The sequence below is a fragment of the Platichthys flesus genome, chromosome 15 (genome assembly GCF_949316205.1).
Source record: "Platichthys flesus chromosome 15, fPlaFle2.1, whole genome shotgun sequence".
In the NCBI taxonomy this organism is placed as follows: Eukaryota; Metazoa; Chordata; class Actinopteri; order Pleuronectiformes; family Pleuronectidae; genus Platichthys; species Platichthys flesus.
In genome coordinates this window covers 7,684,719-7,698,995 of record NC_084959.1, presented here as the reverse complement: position 1 = coordinate 7,698,995, position 14,277 = coordinate 7,684,719, and the positions used below count along the sequence as shown (strand labels likewise).

At 43.0% G+C, this 14,277-nt stretch overlaps 2 protein-coding genes across 4 annotated transcripts in view; one reads left to right on the top strand and one right to left on the bottom strand.

Moving 5' to 3' along the window:
• Nucleotides 1–3,537, bottom strand: part of LOC133969410 (rho GTPase-activating protein 26-like) — a 73,599-nt gene extending 70,062 nt beyond the window's left edge. Inside the window, exon 1 of the mRNA XM_062405873.1 lies at nt 2,889–3,537. Within this exon, the coding sequence (XP_062261857.1) occupies nt 2,889–3,042 (154 nt within the window). The 5' untranslated portion in view covers nt 3,043–3,537. The remainder of the gene's footprint in view (nt 1–2,888) is intronic.
• A 4,474-nt stretch (nt 3,538–8,011) lies between these two features.
• LOC133970023 (putative fibroblast growth factor 1) lies at nt 8,012–12,590 on the top strand. Of its 3 annotated transcripts, none has more exons than XM_062406814.1 (4): nt 8,012–8,143; nt 10,112–10,328; nt 10,766–10,869; nt 11,627–12,590. In XM_062406814.1, exons 2-4 carry the CDS (start codon nt 10,160–10,162, stop codon nt 11,810–11,812), a joined length of 459 nt encoding a protein of 152 aa, XP_062262798.1. In that variant the 5' UTR covers nt 8,012–8,143; nt 10,112–10,159; the 3' UTR covers nt 11,813–12,590. The 3 variants fall into 3 exon arrangements, with proteins under 3 accessions (XP_062262798.1, XP_062262796.1, XP_062262797.1); XM_062406812.1 differs by lacking the exon at nt 8,012–8,143 and adding an exon at nt 9,090–9,432; XM_062406813.1 differs by lacking the exon at nt 8,012–8,143 and having other exon boundaries at nt 9,458–10,328.
• Nucleotides 12,591–14,277: the final 1,687 nt, after the last annotated feature.

The window sequence follows — 14,277 nt, the reverse complement described above, 5'->3', positions numbered from 1 at the left end:
GCAAATAGCTGCAGGCTTCCAGCTGAAGACATGGTAACGTCACGTCTCATTGTCATACGAACTTCCCTCACAGCTACAGCGACTGCTCAGCTAGTAATTAGGGTTAGTTTGGCTGATTGAGCTGTGTCATGTTAGAGGTGGAGCAGAGAACCAACCATTTCTACAGGCTCCGTAATAACAAGCCAGATCTGCCCTGAGGTCACATCTGGCTCATACACACACGCACACGTCTGTCTGTAAAAATGCATGCCTATGAACTTGCCACCAATCTTTGTGCATGTCTCAGGTCTGCATATTCAAGGAATTATGTGGTTTTCAATGTCTATGCTGAAACAGTGTCTGTATGTGTGTGTGTGGGTCTAAATGTGTCTAGGTTTTTAATTGTTGACACGCACACACAGGATGACACGCCTGCAAGTTTGCAATAGTTGTCCACATAGAAAAAGTGTGACAAAGATTTCTCACCAAAAATATGAGGAAAATAAAAAAAAAAGAAGAAAGGAGTGTCCCTGATTGTCAGTTTAGGTACAATGAGGCTTTTCAACAAAACCGACTTCAGAAGTTGTCTGCTTACAAAAGATACACATATTTACTTTTTCCATTTCATTTATAACAATTCATTTAGATATGGTTGCTCTTTTTCATACATTTGAGATTTATTTACATTCTTCCATGTTCCCACTGTACTTAGTGGCTGACACGATAAGTTAAGGAAATTGTCCGAAGCAACTGACTTGGAAATTTGCGTCCTCACACACAGCCCCTCCACATTATATCAGGGGGAAATGTCTGGTCTTCAGTGCACATCTGCGAGCAGCTCATACTGTATAGCAGGCTTTGGTAAGTTGTATAATGTGTCAGTTCTGAAGTGTCATGGCGCACTATGACTGTAAATCTTTCACTTTCATGTAGGTAGTCATTACGTGCACACGTGTGGCAGCTATGAGACGACTTTGAGCGACCACCTCCAGCTGCAATTAGTGACCACCTAAACTACCGGGGGCGTCCCAGGACAGCGCCAGGGCCTCAGACACAGAAAAGCTGAGGAGGACAAGGTGTTGTTCGAAAGACGCAGGATGACAAGGTTTATGGTGCAGTGGAATGGAGAACTTAAAGATGCCGTTGTACTTTCAAAAACCTGCTGTAACTGATTGATCAATACAACGCTGTGATTATGGGCCAATAAAGATTAACAGGGGGAAATTTGCTTTTCGTTGGAAACAAAACAAGCAAGTGATTCCACCTGACCTCGGTGAAACGCTCACTCGTGACTTCTGGATCCAACCAATAAACAAGAGTAGAGTCATCTGTATCGCTGGACGTCAGCTGACAGAGCTTTGTGGTGACAGAGAGGACGGAGCTTGATAGTTTGTTTTAAAAAAGAACACAGACAATAACACCAGGGTGGAACGTTCAGGTGAACTAGCACACTGGTTTGCTCTGGACTTTCCATGGTTTGTTCCTATCCGGATTCGAGCTGTGTAAATAACACATTAGCTACCATAACACAACACTATCAGCAGTGTCAGTGTTTGTTTATGTACAGTGCTGCACGTACACACACACACACACAACTAGAGTTTAAACACCTGCAAGTTGTGTTGCCGAAAGGTCAAAAGACAATGTTTTAAACTATTAATTGCAGAAATTCTATCTCTGCTCATTTGTTGAACAAAATCAAGAGAGAGATTTGACACTTAAACACGTAGCTGATATCAAAAATCAACACCTTTATTTAAGACAATCTCATACCAGGTCCAATGGCCACTGTTTTGGATCATCTAATTTACTTGTTTTCCGAGTAAGTCTGGTGGGAACTTGTCTATGTTGCCTTCAAAGCAGGATTTAAAAAAAGCAAAAAATATATTTTATCAACTCTTTTGCATTTTGTCGGGGCCTTCCTGCCGTCGCCTAGCAACAGAGCTATGGACAGAGAGTAATTTGGTTGTTTGAAAACACTGAAACAAAGTTTTTTTAACCTGGGTAATGTGAGCTGTTGGTTTGAGCACTTACATTTACAGGGCCAGTGTGTAAGATCGTTGGTGAAATGGATCTATTGGCAGAAATTGAATAAGAAATATAATCCTGATGAAGTGTTTTCCATGTAAACTGTACAAGATGTTTTCTCTCCTCTAGTATAGGCTTTTTATATTTGAATACTTTCTATTTACATCAGGAGCGGGTCCTCTCTACCGAGGCCCAAACTGGACAAACCAAACACCTTTTGAGTTTTTAGGACAACTGACGGCTACCACAGGTTCTCTCTCCTGTTTGGAAGGGGGAGGGGGAGGTGAAGGAGATTCAGCTGCAATACGCGACTTCACCCCTAGATGTCACTAAATCCCACACGCTGAACCTTTAAACATAAATTCTCTCCCAACGTTTTCGCCCTGCTTGCTGCCACCGTCACCTCTTTGAAAAACAGCTTGTCACTTGTCACGCAATGTATCATGGGATAGGTGGACCTGGGAAGGATTCACTTCCTTGGGGGGGGGGGGGGGGGAGAAGGACACAGTTCCACAGCTGTGACACAAATGCAGCCTCTGAAGAATGCTGCCCCCTAATAGAGATGCAGCCATGGTCCCCTCTTGTAAACTTAACACCTCTGCAGGTTTCCATTCCTATTGGTTTGAACCAAGTCGTTTACAGGCCACTGAGCAGCATGGACCCTCTGGCAGTCACACCCTTTATCAGCAGCTATCCTCCCTGGGATATCTCCTTGACTTCCATTCATTGCAAACAGCCCAATCAAAACAGCGTCTCCAAGCTTTACCAGAACCGATTCGTGCCAAACCTGAACCAGGACCTCAGACAGGATATAACGGTCCTCACAAGGTCAATGTCCACGCTGCTAAGTGTCCTCAGGAGGGGACTGAGAGGAGACTTACACTTCAGCGCCTGGATGAGAGCTTTTCCATCTTTGATCAGCTCCTTGATGAACTTGTTGGTCTTGTCCAGCTCCAGCTCGTGAGACTTGAGTCTCTCCCGGAACTGGGGACTGTCCAGGTAGCAGTCACTGAACTCCAGGGCAGGTAGACCCATCTTCTCAGCCCGGGCACCAGCTGCACCAGCACCGGCCTCCGCTCGACCTGGAGGATCCGAGGAAGAGGCAGAGGAACAAGAGGAGGAGGTGGAGGAGGAGGAAGAGGAAGAGGAAGAAACCCTGAGCTGCTGCTGCTGCTGCTGCTGCTGCTGCTGAAAATGATGGGAAATCCTATCACAGCATGTAAACAACCCAGCGAGAGAAAAAGCAGCTCTCCTGTGTTTTTAAAGTCCTCCAGAGACACGGTCTCCACACGGCTTCCAATCAAATGAGATGAAAGAAAGTCCGCGCATGTTTGTCAGGGGTTAAAAACCGGAGAAGGGTCCACTTGCTTCAGGTGAACCGGTGCTGCCGCGTTCCTCACGATCAGCTCATCCCGCACCGGACGGAGTGAACCGGGGCCGAGGAGGGAGGGAGGGAGGGAGGTAGTCCGCGGAAAACACACACAGAACTCCGGGCTCGTAAACGCGGTGTCTCCCCTGGGCGGGTTTTTAAACGCACTGCCGCCCCCCACCACAAGCCCCGCTCAGCTTGGCGCCGCCGCACGACGTAACCAGCCTACCCCGACGCGGATAAGCCGCTGACGGACGGCTCTCTCAGCCAATCAGGTGGCCGCACCGGAGAGCTGAACCCTCCGGGGGGGCGGGTGGGAGCTGAGCCGCTCCACAGCACAGATGGAGGAAGAAAGCGAAGACGTCTCACTCGTGGCGAGAAAAGAGTTTGGGTTCAACTCATTCATTGGCTACTTAATATGAAGATGGACGACATGACAGCTCTTCTAAAGTGAAGCCAAAGCCTCTTGATCGCCACCTAGTGACTCGCTGCAGTACAGCTCACAAGTCCCACCTCCTCTATGTTCCATTAAACCTCAGAGCTAGGAATTACCGACCCTTGATGTTTGATGTCGGATGTTTAAACTTGAACGTCCCCTCAAAACAGAATCTCAACTCAGAGGAACCTCACCACCCCTGACCTCGAAATCAAGATGGCTGTTCTGTATATCAACAGTAGTGGAAGCTGTATTTTTTAACGCAGCATCAGTGGATGGTACATTGATCGAACAAAAAAGTTTCAGTACATGTCAAGTACCTTTTTCCTCAAAGAAGGCTTCTGTCACACTGATGTATATCAGTACAACAGGGATGACATGTATTTAAGTGGTGTGTTGCCATCGGTCAATCCATCCTTTGCAGCTCTCACTATCCTTGAAGCTGTTGTGAACAAACCTGTGACTGCAGACTGCAGATCATTTTTAAGGGTTTAGCTGCTAAGTTATGAAGCACATGTATAGAGATACAGATTCAGCTTCTTAAACACAACAGCTACCCATATATATTACTACATGTAGTTTGTATAATCAGCTCATACATTTGTGTGCATGTGATGCTGATGTGGAACAAGAGGGAAAGTTAGACTTCAGGCATTGTGTCAGTCAGGCAGAGATTAAGACTCTTATTTCATTAAATGTCATCTTAATGATTTAAAGGGTGGGAGTGTGTGTGTGTGTGAGAGAGTGCGTGTGCGCGTTAATGTGTGTGTGTGAGTGAGTGGGTGGGTGCGTGTGTGAGTGTTTGCGTGTGTGTCTATGTGTGGAGTTGCATCTTAATGAACACAGACGATCTTTGCATGCAGCAGGCGTGATTGGTGGGAGAAGACGCTGACGTCATTTCTGACAGAGCAGGGAAATTCTGCAGAGCTGGATCTGACTTGGATTAAGATTAATACTCTCTGACGCCCTCTGTTGGTAGGATGTGCAAAGCATTTTTTTTTTTTAAATAAATGTCCTTTTTGAGTTTTCTTGAGATTCATGCAACAGTGACACTTTAGAAAAAAAATATGAAACTGTACATTATACAATTTATAATGGTATTCCATTTTTGGTGCGTTGGTTTCCCTGTCACATCTCACTGGGCCACTGAAAAAAATGACTGTACTAAAGTTCAAGTTTTATTGGTCATATGTAGTTAACACAGGGTCAACAGTGACATCATGGAAAGTGTTGGTCGATAAGTACAGGTCATATCGGCAGTGCAATTCCAGCAATAATTACAATTACACAAGAGCTCAGTGTAAAAAAAGTCATATACAAAACTAAACATTCAAGAATGCATGGGTAAAACCAAAGTTCAAGGGTGTAAACTGTATTGACACATATATATATATAGGTCTTTGCACATTATCCAGATGTGAGTGAGCAAAACACTGGACGCAGGCAGGTAGACAGATGTGCAGAGGATGGTTGGATATGAATTTGAAGTTTAAAAGCCTGATGGCCTGGTGATAAAAAATGATTACAACATGTTTAGATTGAGTAGGCCTGTGTTGAATTGACTCTACAGTATTGACTCTTAGTAATTCTATGGTCTCTGCTTCTTGCCATTGAGAAGTTGACACCTCCACCCTTTTTTAAGCTCTGCATGCATGTGAGAGACACATGGGCACAGTTTGCATTTGTGGTTATGATGTGAAAACAGCTCGGGTCGGACATGTGACTTCCTTTGCCTGACCACATTTTGTTCATTTCTCCTTCTGCCACATATGGTGCACAAAGACCTACAGGAAGTCACAGTATGCTGGTGTTGGTGGTGTAAGTAGTCTAAGAAGCTGATAGCGGAGAAAACTGAATTAACCGATTTACAACCGATTTATAACTGGTCTTTAACAATAGTAAAACATCACATTATGTCAGGTTAAATGAAATGCTTAAACCTTAAGAACACATGACATGTAGGTACAGAAAGCATACATCTGGTCTTTTCTCCAAAAGGCCTCAAATGCAGGTTTAGCCATCACACACACCCCTTCCTGTACGCGCTCATGTATTGTAGATGATGTATGTCATGTCCTCGGAAGCCCCCGGCCTTACAGTGTCTTATTCTCAGCCAGTTTTTCCAGCATGGAGAGTCAGAGGCCATCTCTCTTCACAAAGCACTGGAGCAGAATCGGTCAGCGGTGATAAAATCAGGACACTGGTCGCCCACTGTCTGGTTGACACTAATTTCTGAGCACAATATCCTTTCATGGCAATGAATACAACCATTGTAGGGGGGGTGGTCATTCCTGTACACTGAGAGGCACTGGACTCTGGAGTCAGATTTCTTGTGTCCAAATGTACTTGGCAAATAAAGCTTTGTGACGATATGATCGTGTTTGAGGACGATGGATTTAGCCCAAGTAGTGATGGGAAACATCAGAGTTTACTGAGGACAGTACTTAGAAAGTAGGAAGACGCAAAGTTGGACGACATAATTCAGATGAACATGAAGTTCATCTGAAACGTGTCCACCACTCTACATATTTACAACCATGGTCCCCACCATTATATTCACAGCAGAGGTGGCCCATGTGTTTAGTCCACAGAGTATTTATATCAATACGATTTACCAGTCATTTAAACATAAAACTCAAGCCTTGATGACTTTCTTTTGAACATGTCATTTTGAAAAGAGACGTATTTTCCCTCAGGACTTATGAGCTAAAAGGAGGCTGAACATTGATAATTGATTAGTCATATGAATTCAAACACTTTACCCTAAGAACCATTTTGTATCACCACACATGGATGTGAAAATAGGACACTGTTGGCATTGCCGTTTTTTATAAGGAAATATTAAATGAGCTTTGTAGAAACAATTCTTTACAAATCAAGGTTTAAACATCATCAACAAATGATATTCTAAATGTGTTTCATCACCTGGTTAGTGGGTGTCTCACAAACACATTTTCATATTTTGAGAGGCCAGACATTTGTCACTTTCACATTTGAAAGTGAGAATTTATGAGGTGACACCACAGAGGCACTTGCACAGGTTTTCAGATAGTTGATCTATTCTACCATCTTCTGGTAAACTGAGGTAGAGCAGCACTTTCTACACCAGTGCAGTGCAGGTGAGAGAAAAGTAGGTCAGTGTCTCCATTCTCTGGCCGAGCTCTCACTCTTCTTTTTCCGTTTCTACATCACAGTCTCGTGATCGTAAAACTTAGAGCGCGCTGCAGGACTTTAAAATCCAGATGTCCTTTAGAGGACAAAGCCTGGAGAGGAGCTGGACACGAGGCAGCCACTCGGAACAATCCAGCCGGCCTGACACACTGCTGCTGTGTACTGTCATGCGAGTGTGACACAGACAGCGGGAGTGTCCAAAAAATAGACTCCGGGCTCGCTGTGTTCTTAGAAACCATTTCCACCACATTCAGAAATGTCCCAATACATATTTAAATGAGACTTTTTTTCAACCCAGTTCATTCACTCTGAAACACACTGAGATATAGATGACATCCCTGTAGTTTAAAACCCAGGGCAGTACATGTTTACAGATGGAGACCAGGGTCACTGCTGCTGTTTGCTCACTCCTGGCAGGGCCCCGGTTACAAAGCAGGAATCTGAGGGGCAGAGAGACACTTAACTGAAAACCTGTCAATGTTTTAAACCCAGAAAACTGACTATGCCACCTTCCCCTAACTTCATGAGTCCTACCTGCATTAATGCTCTGAGGAAATTTACTTTTTCAACGATTATTTGTTGTCAAATGTTTATTTATTAGGGTGTTTTTACATTTGCAGGAACGTGAAGCAATTCCAACGATGTGACCTCACTCTACCTCCGAGACCTGGCTTGGGTTTCAGCAGCGTGGACGTTATGTAAGATTCCTTCTGGGAACCAAAGTCGTTCTTGTTGTGTCTGTGACAAATGTTTGTGTTGCGTTGCTCGCCGGTGTCTCCAGGAGGACACCGGTGTCAGAATGTGTCAGTGCTCAGTCAGACAGGCTGCCATGGCGTGGACACGAGCGTCACTCCGGCTCCCGCTCTCTCTCAATTCCAGCTCGGTAATTATGGTCCTGACGTTGGCCCGTTAAAATGGCTCCTCTGACGTTGTTGGAAGGATGGTGAGGTGGGGGGGGGGGGGGGGGGGGGTGGAGAGCAGATATAGGAGTACACACTCAACTCCCTGGAGTCCAGACACTTCTCTAGTAGCAACAAGAGGAAGAGCGTGTGTCGCTCTAAAGGCCTCATAGGCTGGTTTCACCCAAACCTCAGTCACTAGGACGTGTAGAGGAGGAGATGCTGGCTCCTCTGATCCACTGTTCCTCGACTTTCCCACAGGTACGTGTTGTTTGTGTGAGGATCTAGTAAAGGGGTTTATCACTTTGGCTGATTTACCGACAGATGGTAAAATATGACAGGAAAGCAAGTTGATAACAATCTTACTTAATGTTGAGTAATTTAATTTTCATTGAACTGTCTAATGCTGCTTTTTCTATTAGTACAATTGTGAAGTCTTGTTACAATGTAAATATTCTTTTAACATATTTTCGTTGGGTTTTTATTGCAAGGAGACTCATTTATTAGTTTTACTTACTTTTGTTCGTCTTGATTCGTCCCACGTTATCATACATTCAATAGATGATAAGGTGGGACGATGAGATATACAATATTCTGTTGTATATCTCATCTCATTTGAACGCCTGTCGTCTATCCTTTCTCATCTACTCTCATTTTATCTCATTTTATTTTATCATCCGTCTATTTTATCTCCTCTTGTCTCATCTTATTGTCTATTGTGTATCGTTTATCGCCAATCTGGTCTCATTGTTTTGCCTTTCATCTATTTTGTCTCATCTCCTCCCGTCTCGTTTCATCTCATCTCTTCTCATCGGCTATTGTCTGTCCCGTCTCATTTGTCATCTATCATGTTTTTGTTTATCGTCTGTCTCACCCCATTTATCATCATTCATTCATTTCGTCCATTTCTTATTTTAAATCCTCTTTCGTCTATCTCGTTTTGTCTCATTTTATCCTCTATCTTGTCTCGTCTCATCTCATATTAACCAATCTTTAGTTGATCTGGCTTTTTCTGTGAGTTTCTGTATGTCAAGGCATGTTAAAGGGTGAAAGGTAGCCATGCTTTTGGTAAGTCAACATCACTTCCAGCTGTTCCCTAGAATAACAGCAAACAGGTTCAGCCTCTCCCCCCACGCTTCTGCACCCTGACTGACCCACCGCTCGAACATTTGACGTCACTCTCACCCCCACATCTGTCCAAAGGTCCCTGTGGACCCGCGTGGCTCTCGTGTCCCCTAACAGGACAACCATCTCCAGGACCCCATCCCAGGAGAACCGGCTGTGAGTGGGAAGGCCTCACATTCCTCCTGTGGCTTTGCACCGCTCTGTTTTCAGCTCTCCCTCTCGCTGCCTCTATTTCTCGTACCTCTCCAAGACATTCCAGATGTGGGCCAGCTTGGCTGCAGCAGCTCCACTCTACCTCCAGCTTCTAATGATAAAATAGAGCCGATTTTTACATTACCACCACCGCTGACTGTGTCCTTCTCGGCTCCCTTCTCGATTGGATGACAGCTACTGTTGCTCTGGGATCTCCACCCTGCAGGATACAGGCGAGAGATTACACTGATTCTGTGGCTTTAAAGTGGGCTTGTTTGTTTTTGGAAAAGGCTCAATGAGGAAGAATTCAGTTTGGGGGTAAGGAAGATGGAGCTGGCTGGATTTCACGCGGCTGCTGTTGGAAAAATGCAGGGCTGAAGCCAACTGAACGCGGGGTGTTAACACAAAGTGGTTTTTACTTCAAACACGATCAGGAAAATGGCTCTTTTGTTTCACTGGTGGATTAAAATGTCATTAGTTAACCTGTTAGTTTAGTTGTCAGGCTGCTGCAGGTCTTGCAACATTTCCGTGAGGGAGTTAAACCATTTGTTTGTTCTGTTGTCTGACCTCACACCGGTTAAAGGTGAAAAAGTCATCTGGGAATTGTTTTCACAAAGAAAGAATCAAAGTGATGTTCTGTGAGGGAACATGTTTGGGCATGTGTCGGCTCTGCCCGGCCTCTGTCCATATCCGATCACTTCGTTTAGAAAAAACGAGAATGCTTTAAAAGGCCGAGAGATAAAAACAGAGGGATAGAAAGAGGGTTAGAGGGGAATGAGAGAGGCAGGGGAGGGAATAATTTCCTGTAGTTATCTCCTCATATAGGCAGTGTTATCCTCCACTTCCTGTTTTTCTCTTGAGTCCCAAACACAGTCCAGGTAACACGAACACCGTGGATCTCTTTCCTCGCAGGCACCGGGACATCGCTCGGCTTCGTCCAGGCCTCAGACCCTGTGAAGGATGACTGAGGGAGACGTCACTGTGCTGTCCTTCAGATCCACGTCTCTGGATCGGTCCAGGCAGGAGCCCCGCACCCTGACCAGGCTCTACTGCCAGAACGGAGGCTATCACCTGAGGATTTCACCTGACGGCACCGTGAGTGGTGGGAGGCAGGAAAATGACACCTATGGTGAGGAAGAAGTCCACTTTTTGATTTGTTTTAGTTCAGGATATGCAACCAAGTGTTTAAAATCTAACGGATTAAGTCCACATGCTGTTTCATACTACTGTTAATTATTTTGACTTTTAAAACTTGATGGTTTAAGGTCTTCATGGTCGTTAAAATAATGAGAATATGAACAGAAGAGGTATGAAGGTAGCAACAATGGAAGAAAGTGAAGCCTCATGAATCAGGAAATCACTTTAAAAGAACCGTTTATACTCTTGAGCAAGGCATTAGAGCCCAGTGGTTCTGGTAAAGCAGCTCAGTGATTTTAATCTCGAGTAGGCTGCTCACTGTGTGTGCACAGGACCTGAAATATCTATCTCAGGATAAAAGTGATTACAATGTATTTATATTGTTGTGTGTCATTAAATATTGAGCAGTGTGGTACGTTTGTGTTGCAGACATCCTCAGGCTGAAGGCTGTGAGTGTGGGAGTGGTGGTCATCAAGGGGGAGGTGACAGAAAGGTACCTGGCTATGAACCAAAACGGACACCTCTATGGATCTGTGAGTTCTTACATTTTGTGGTTTGAAACCTCATTTTCAGATGGAAAGACCAAGACTAGTGTCAAACATGGCATTAATGACATGAGACCCTATTTCTCTTTGTGGCTTAAAGTTTCAGAAGCCTTTTAATCCAAAGCTATTTTCATTTAGTCATGCAATCTTTTCTAGTTTGTTGGTAAAGGTTTAAACTCATGTAAACTTCATGTAGATTTGAAAGTTTTTTGCAAAACCCTGGAAAGTTCCAGCACCATAAAACAAATGTTTAAAAGGTATCATGGCAGAATTGGCTAGAAAGAAGATTTATCTGTTGGGAAATCTAAGCAGAATAATGTTATTGTTTTGATTTGTTCAGCCGGCAAAATCTGAGAAACTGAATGATTTTATGTTTTTTTTTATTGCTGCACATCTGAAATGTGGCTTTTTGTTTCTATATCTTTGTTTATATCTTGTTAATACTGGTTTATATCTGAATTACCAGATTTCAACAGTCACTTGTTGTTCAACTGTATGACAGAAAATGTTCCATATGGTTGAAGTTTAAAATTATAATTCTGGTCACATATTAAATGCTGAAAAAATATCCAATTAATCAATTTTTATTAGGGTCACATTTTTGCATTCAAATAATGAAGTCAATATTGTCTCAATGTTCTAATGTAAATTTCATATTTCTATCCAGCACTTCTCAGTGTTCACTTCTCTATACTCTCCTGTTGCTGTGCCTCCAAACTAATCCCATATAATTCTCTTGTCTCAGCAAGCAGTGAACGACGAGTGTTACTTCCTGGAGAAGTATGAAGAAAACCACTACAACACGTATTGCTCTCAGAAGTACAACTGGTATGTCGCGCTGAAGAAAAACGGCCGACCCAAAGCGGGACCGGACACACACCAAGGTCAGAAGGCCATCTTCTTCCTGCCGAGGGCTTCAGGCGACATGTAAAGCACGACGACACAGGAAACGTGGACACGCTCAACATGCACATTCATAGTGAAATGTTATGTGAGGCTGGGGAAGCCTGAGGCAAACACATAATACTGTTTCTACAGTTTGTTTCTATATAAACAATCTATAAATTAGTGTTTTCCACTCATTTATGCAGGATATGTATGATCTGACTATTCTGCTTCATGTAAAGAGTTTATACATGGTTAAATATGCATAATATTTTCGGACTTAGAGCAAATACACACCCACTCACAGCAGACAGAACATGATTGTGATATCAGTGCATGTCAGTTCTAATAGATGAGTGTTTACTTTGAACCCTGGTATGAAATACCACTGCTGGGAGACTGCGATGCACCACTTCTACTAAGTTCCACAGTTGGTTGTGTCTGGTGTAGATGAAACTTCAAAACAGGAAAAATAAAGATATCCACCATCTGGCTTGACACGCAAGTAAACAAAGAATATGAAATAATAATAGAATCATCCAGTAGACTGTAAAGGTCCATCTTTACAGTCTATAGAGAAAACACAGGTTGCTGTGACTTTATACTGGGTTTAATTACTATTGTGAATATTTATATATAACATGTTGCTGCTATTGCTAAGTTTTAATCTCACTGAAAATTTGTATTTGAAGAATCATTTATACATATATATATATATATGTATATATATATTAAGGTAATGCAATCACCTTTACGCAAGACAATGTTAATAAAACTAAATATGCATTATTATCTGTGAACAAATAAACTGTTTGATTGCTCAACCTATAGACAGTGAATATTGTTCTTTGATCATTGTACATTCATACAATGAATATGTGTTTGTGTGTTCCTGACAGAGCATAAATAGATCTGGTTCTAATAGTAAATTAACACTCTTACAGATGTTTACCAGATGATTATTTTACTCCTTTGGACACAAAAACATGAAAATAGTGTTTGACCGCTAGATGGCAGCATTGATTTAGGTTCTCTAGTGTTGTCACAAATTCTGGCACTGTTTGAGTTTCAGTTTATTGTTACATTTAAGATTAAGATTAAGACATGTTTATTTATACCAAACACATGCACAGACATGCACAACACACTCATGCAATGGTAGGTAAATGTTTCCTCTTGATTTAACCCAACTGGTGCAGGACACACAGAGCAGTGAGCAGCCATGTACAGCGCCCAGGGAGCAGATATTGGGGGAGTAAGGTGCCTTGCTCAGGGGCACTAAACAGGGCAGGGAGAATTCTCTTGGATTTTTGGACAGATCAATCCAGGTTCGTCTTTTTGTTGTCTCTCCGTGGAGCCGAACCAGAGACAAACCAGAGACCTTCTCTGCCTATACTCCAAGTTTCTGCCACTAGACCACCGCCTCTCCTGTTACAGGTAACGTTCACCTTACTGTCTTTTTGACACACCGTCACCCACTGCAGCAGTCGCCATGACAGAGTAAAACCTTCATGATGTTAGACATGATTTAAATGTGGTCACTTTGTGTGTAAAGAGAAAACTACAACTCACAGTAAGAAACTACAGGCATGGCTGCAGCAGCAGGGTGCTTGTGTCACTGCTGTACCTGCACATCTGAACTGAGTGTTCATGGTCTGGCCTCTTGTACCGAGCTGTGATGTTTACCTGACAAACATCTAGGGCTTATGGGAAATGGAGTTTGATAAAGCACAATAAAAAGATGACCCAGTACTTAGCCCATAGCTGGTGACACACTGTTGATGACGCTCTTTTGGAAGACGTTTTCAATTTCAACTTGTAAATCCGACACATGAAATACTTCAGATATTCAAATGGAGGCCTTTTACTGAACCTTTAATCAAAATAAAATAAATCTATTTTTCATTAGTTTCGTTATTTAAAATTTAGCAAAAATCACCGGATTCATTTGAGCAGATGTTCATTTTGTTTGGCTTTTCATTCATCCTCCATCCACCAGCTTCAGTGAATACCTCCTGCTCTCCAGCTGAAATGATTGTGACCATAAAGTTGTGACAGACGACACCGGCGGAAGAACTCCGTTCAACCCAATCAAGCATTTTTCACTACATTTTTGGAAGCGGCGACATTCTTCTTCTAATCTAAATTTAATGTCAAACGGCTGAAACAGAACATCGCCTGAAACGTTGTTTGAGAGGCGGCTGTGCCAGGAAAAAAAGATCCTGGAAGAAGCTCTGGAACGTGGTTGGAGATGTTTGGGAGGAGCGGAGCTGATTCATGGCTCCAACAAAGTTCCGTATTATTGTGGGATTTCAAACAGCGTTGGCAGCGATCAGCGCAGGAGGATCTTATGTTCCAAGTCAGAAGAGTGTGAAAAATTACTGTTACAAATTAAGCAATACTTATGTCCTCCACTACAGATGATCCAACATTTAATTGTATTAAACCCTGGTTCCTTTTTCTGACATAAAACAATTATGATAATTTTTAACGGCTAGGATATTAAAATAT

Coding starts and splice junctions, on each gene's coding strand:
- LOC133970023 (XM_062406814.1), top strand. CDS start 10,160: ATGACTGAGGGAGACGTCACTGTGCTGTCCTTCAGATCCACGTCTCTG. Junction 10,329..10,765: donor GCAGGAAAATGACACCTATG/GTGAGGAAGAAG, acceptor TTTGTGTTGCAG/ACATCCTCAGGCTGAAGGCT. Junction 10,870..11,626: donor ACGGACACCTCTATGGATCT/GTGAGTTCTTAC, acceptor CTCTTGTCTCAG/CAAGCAGTGAACGACGAGTG.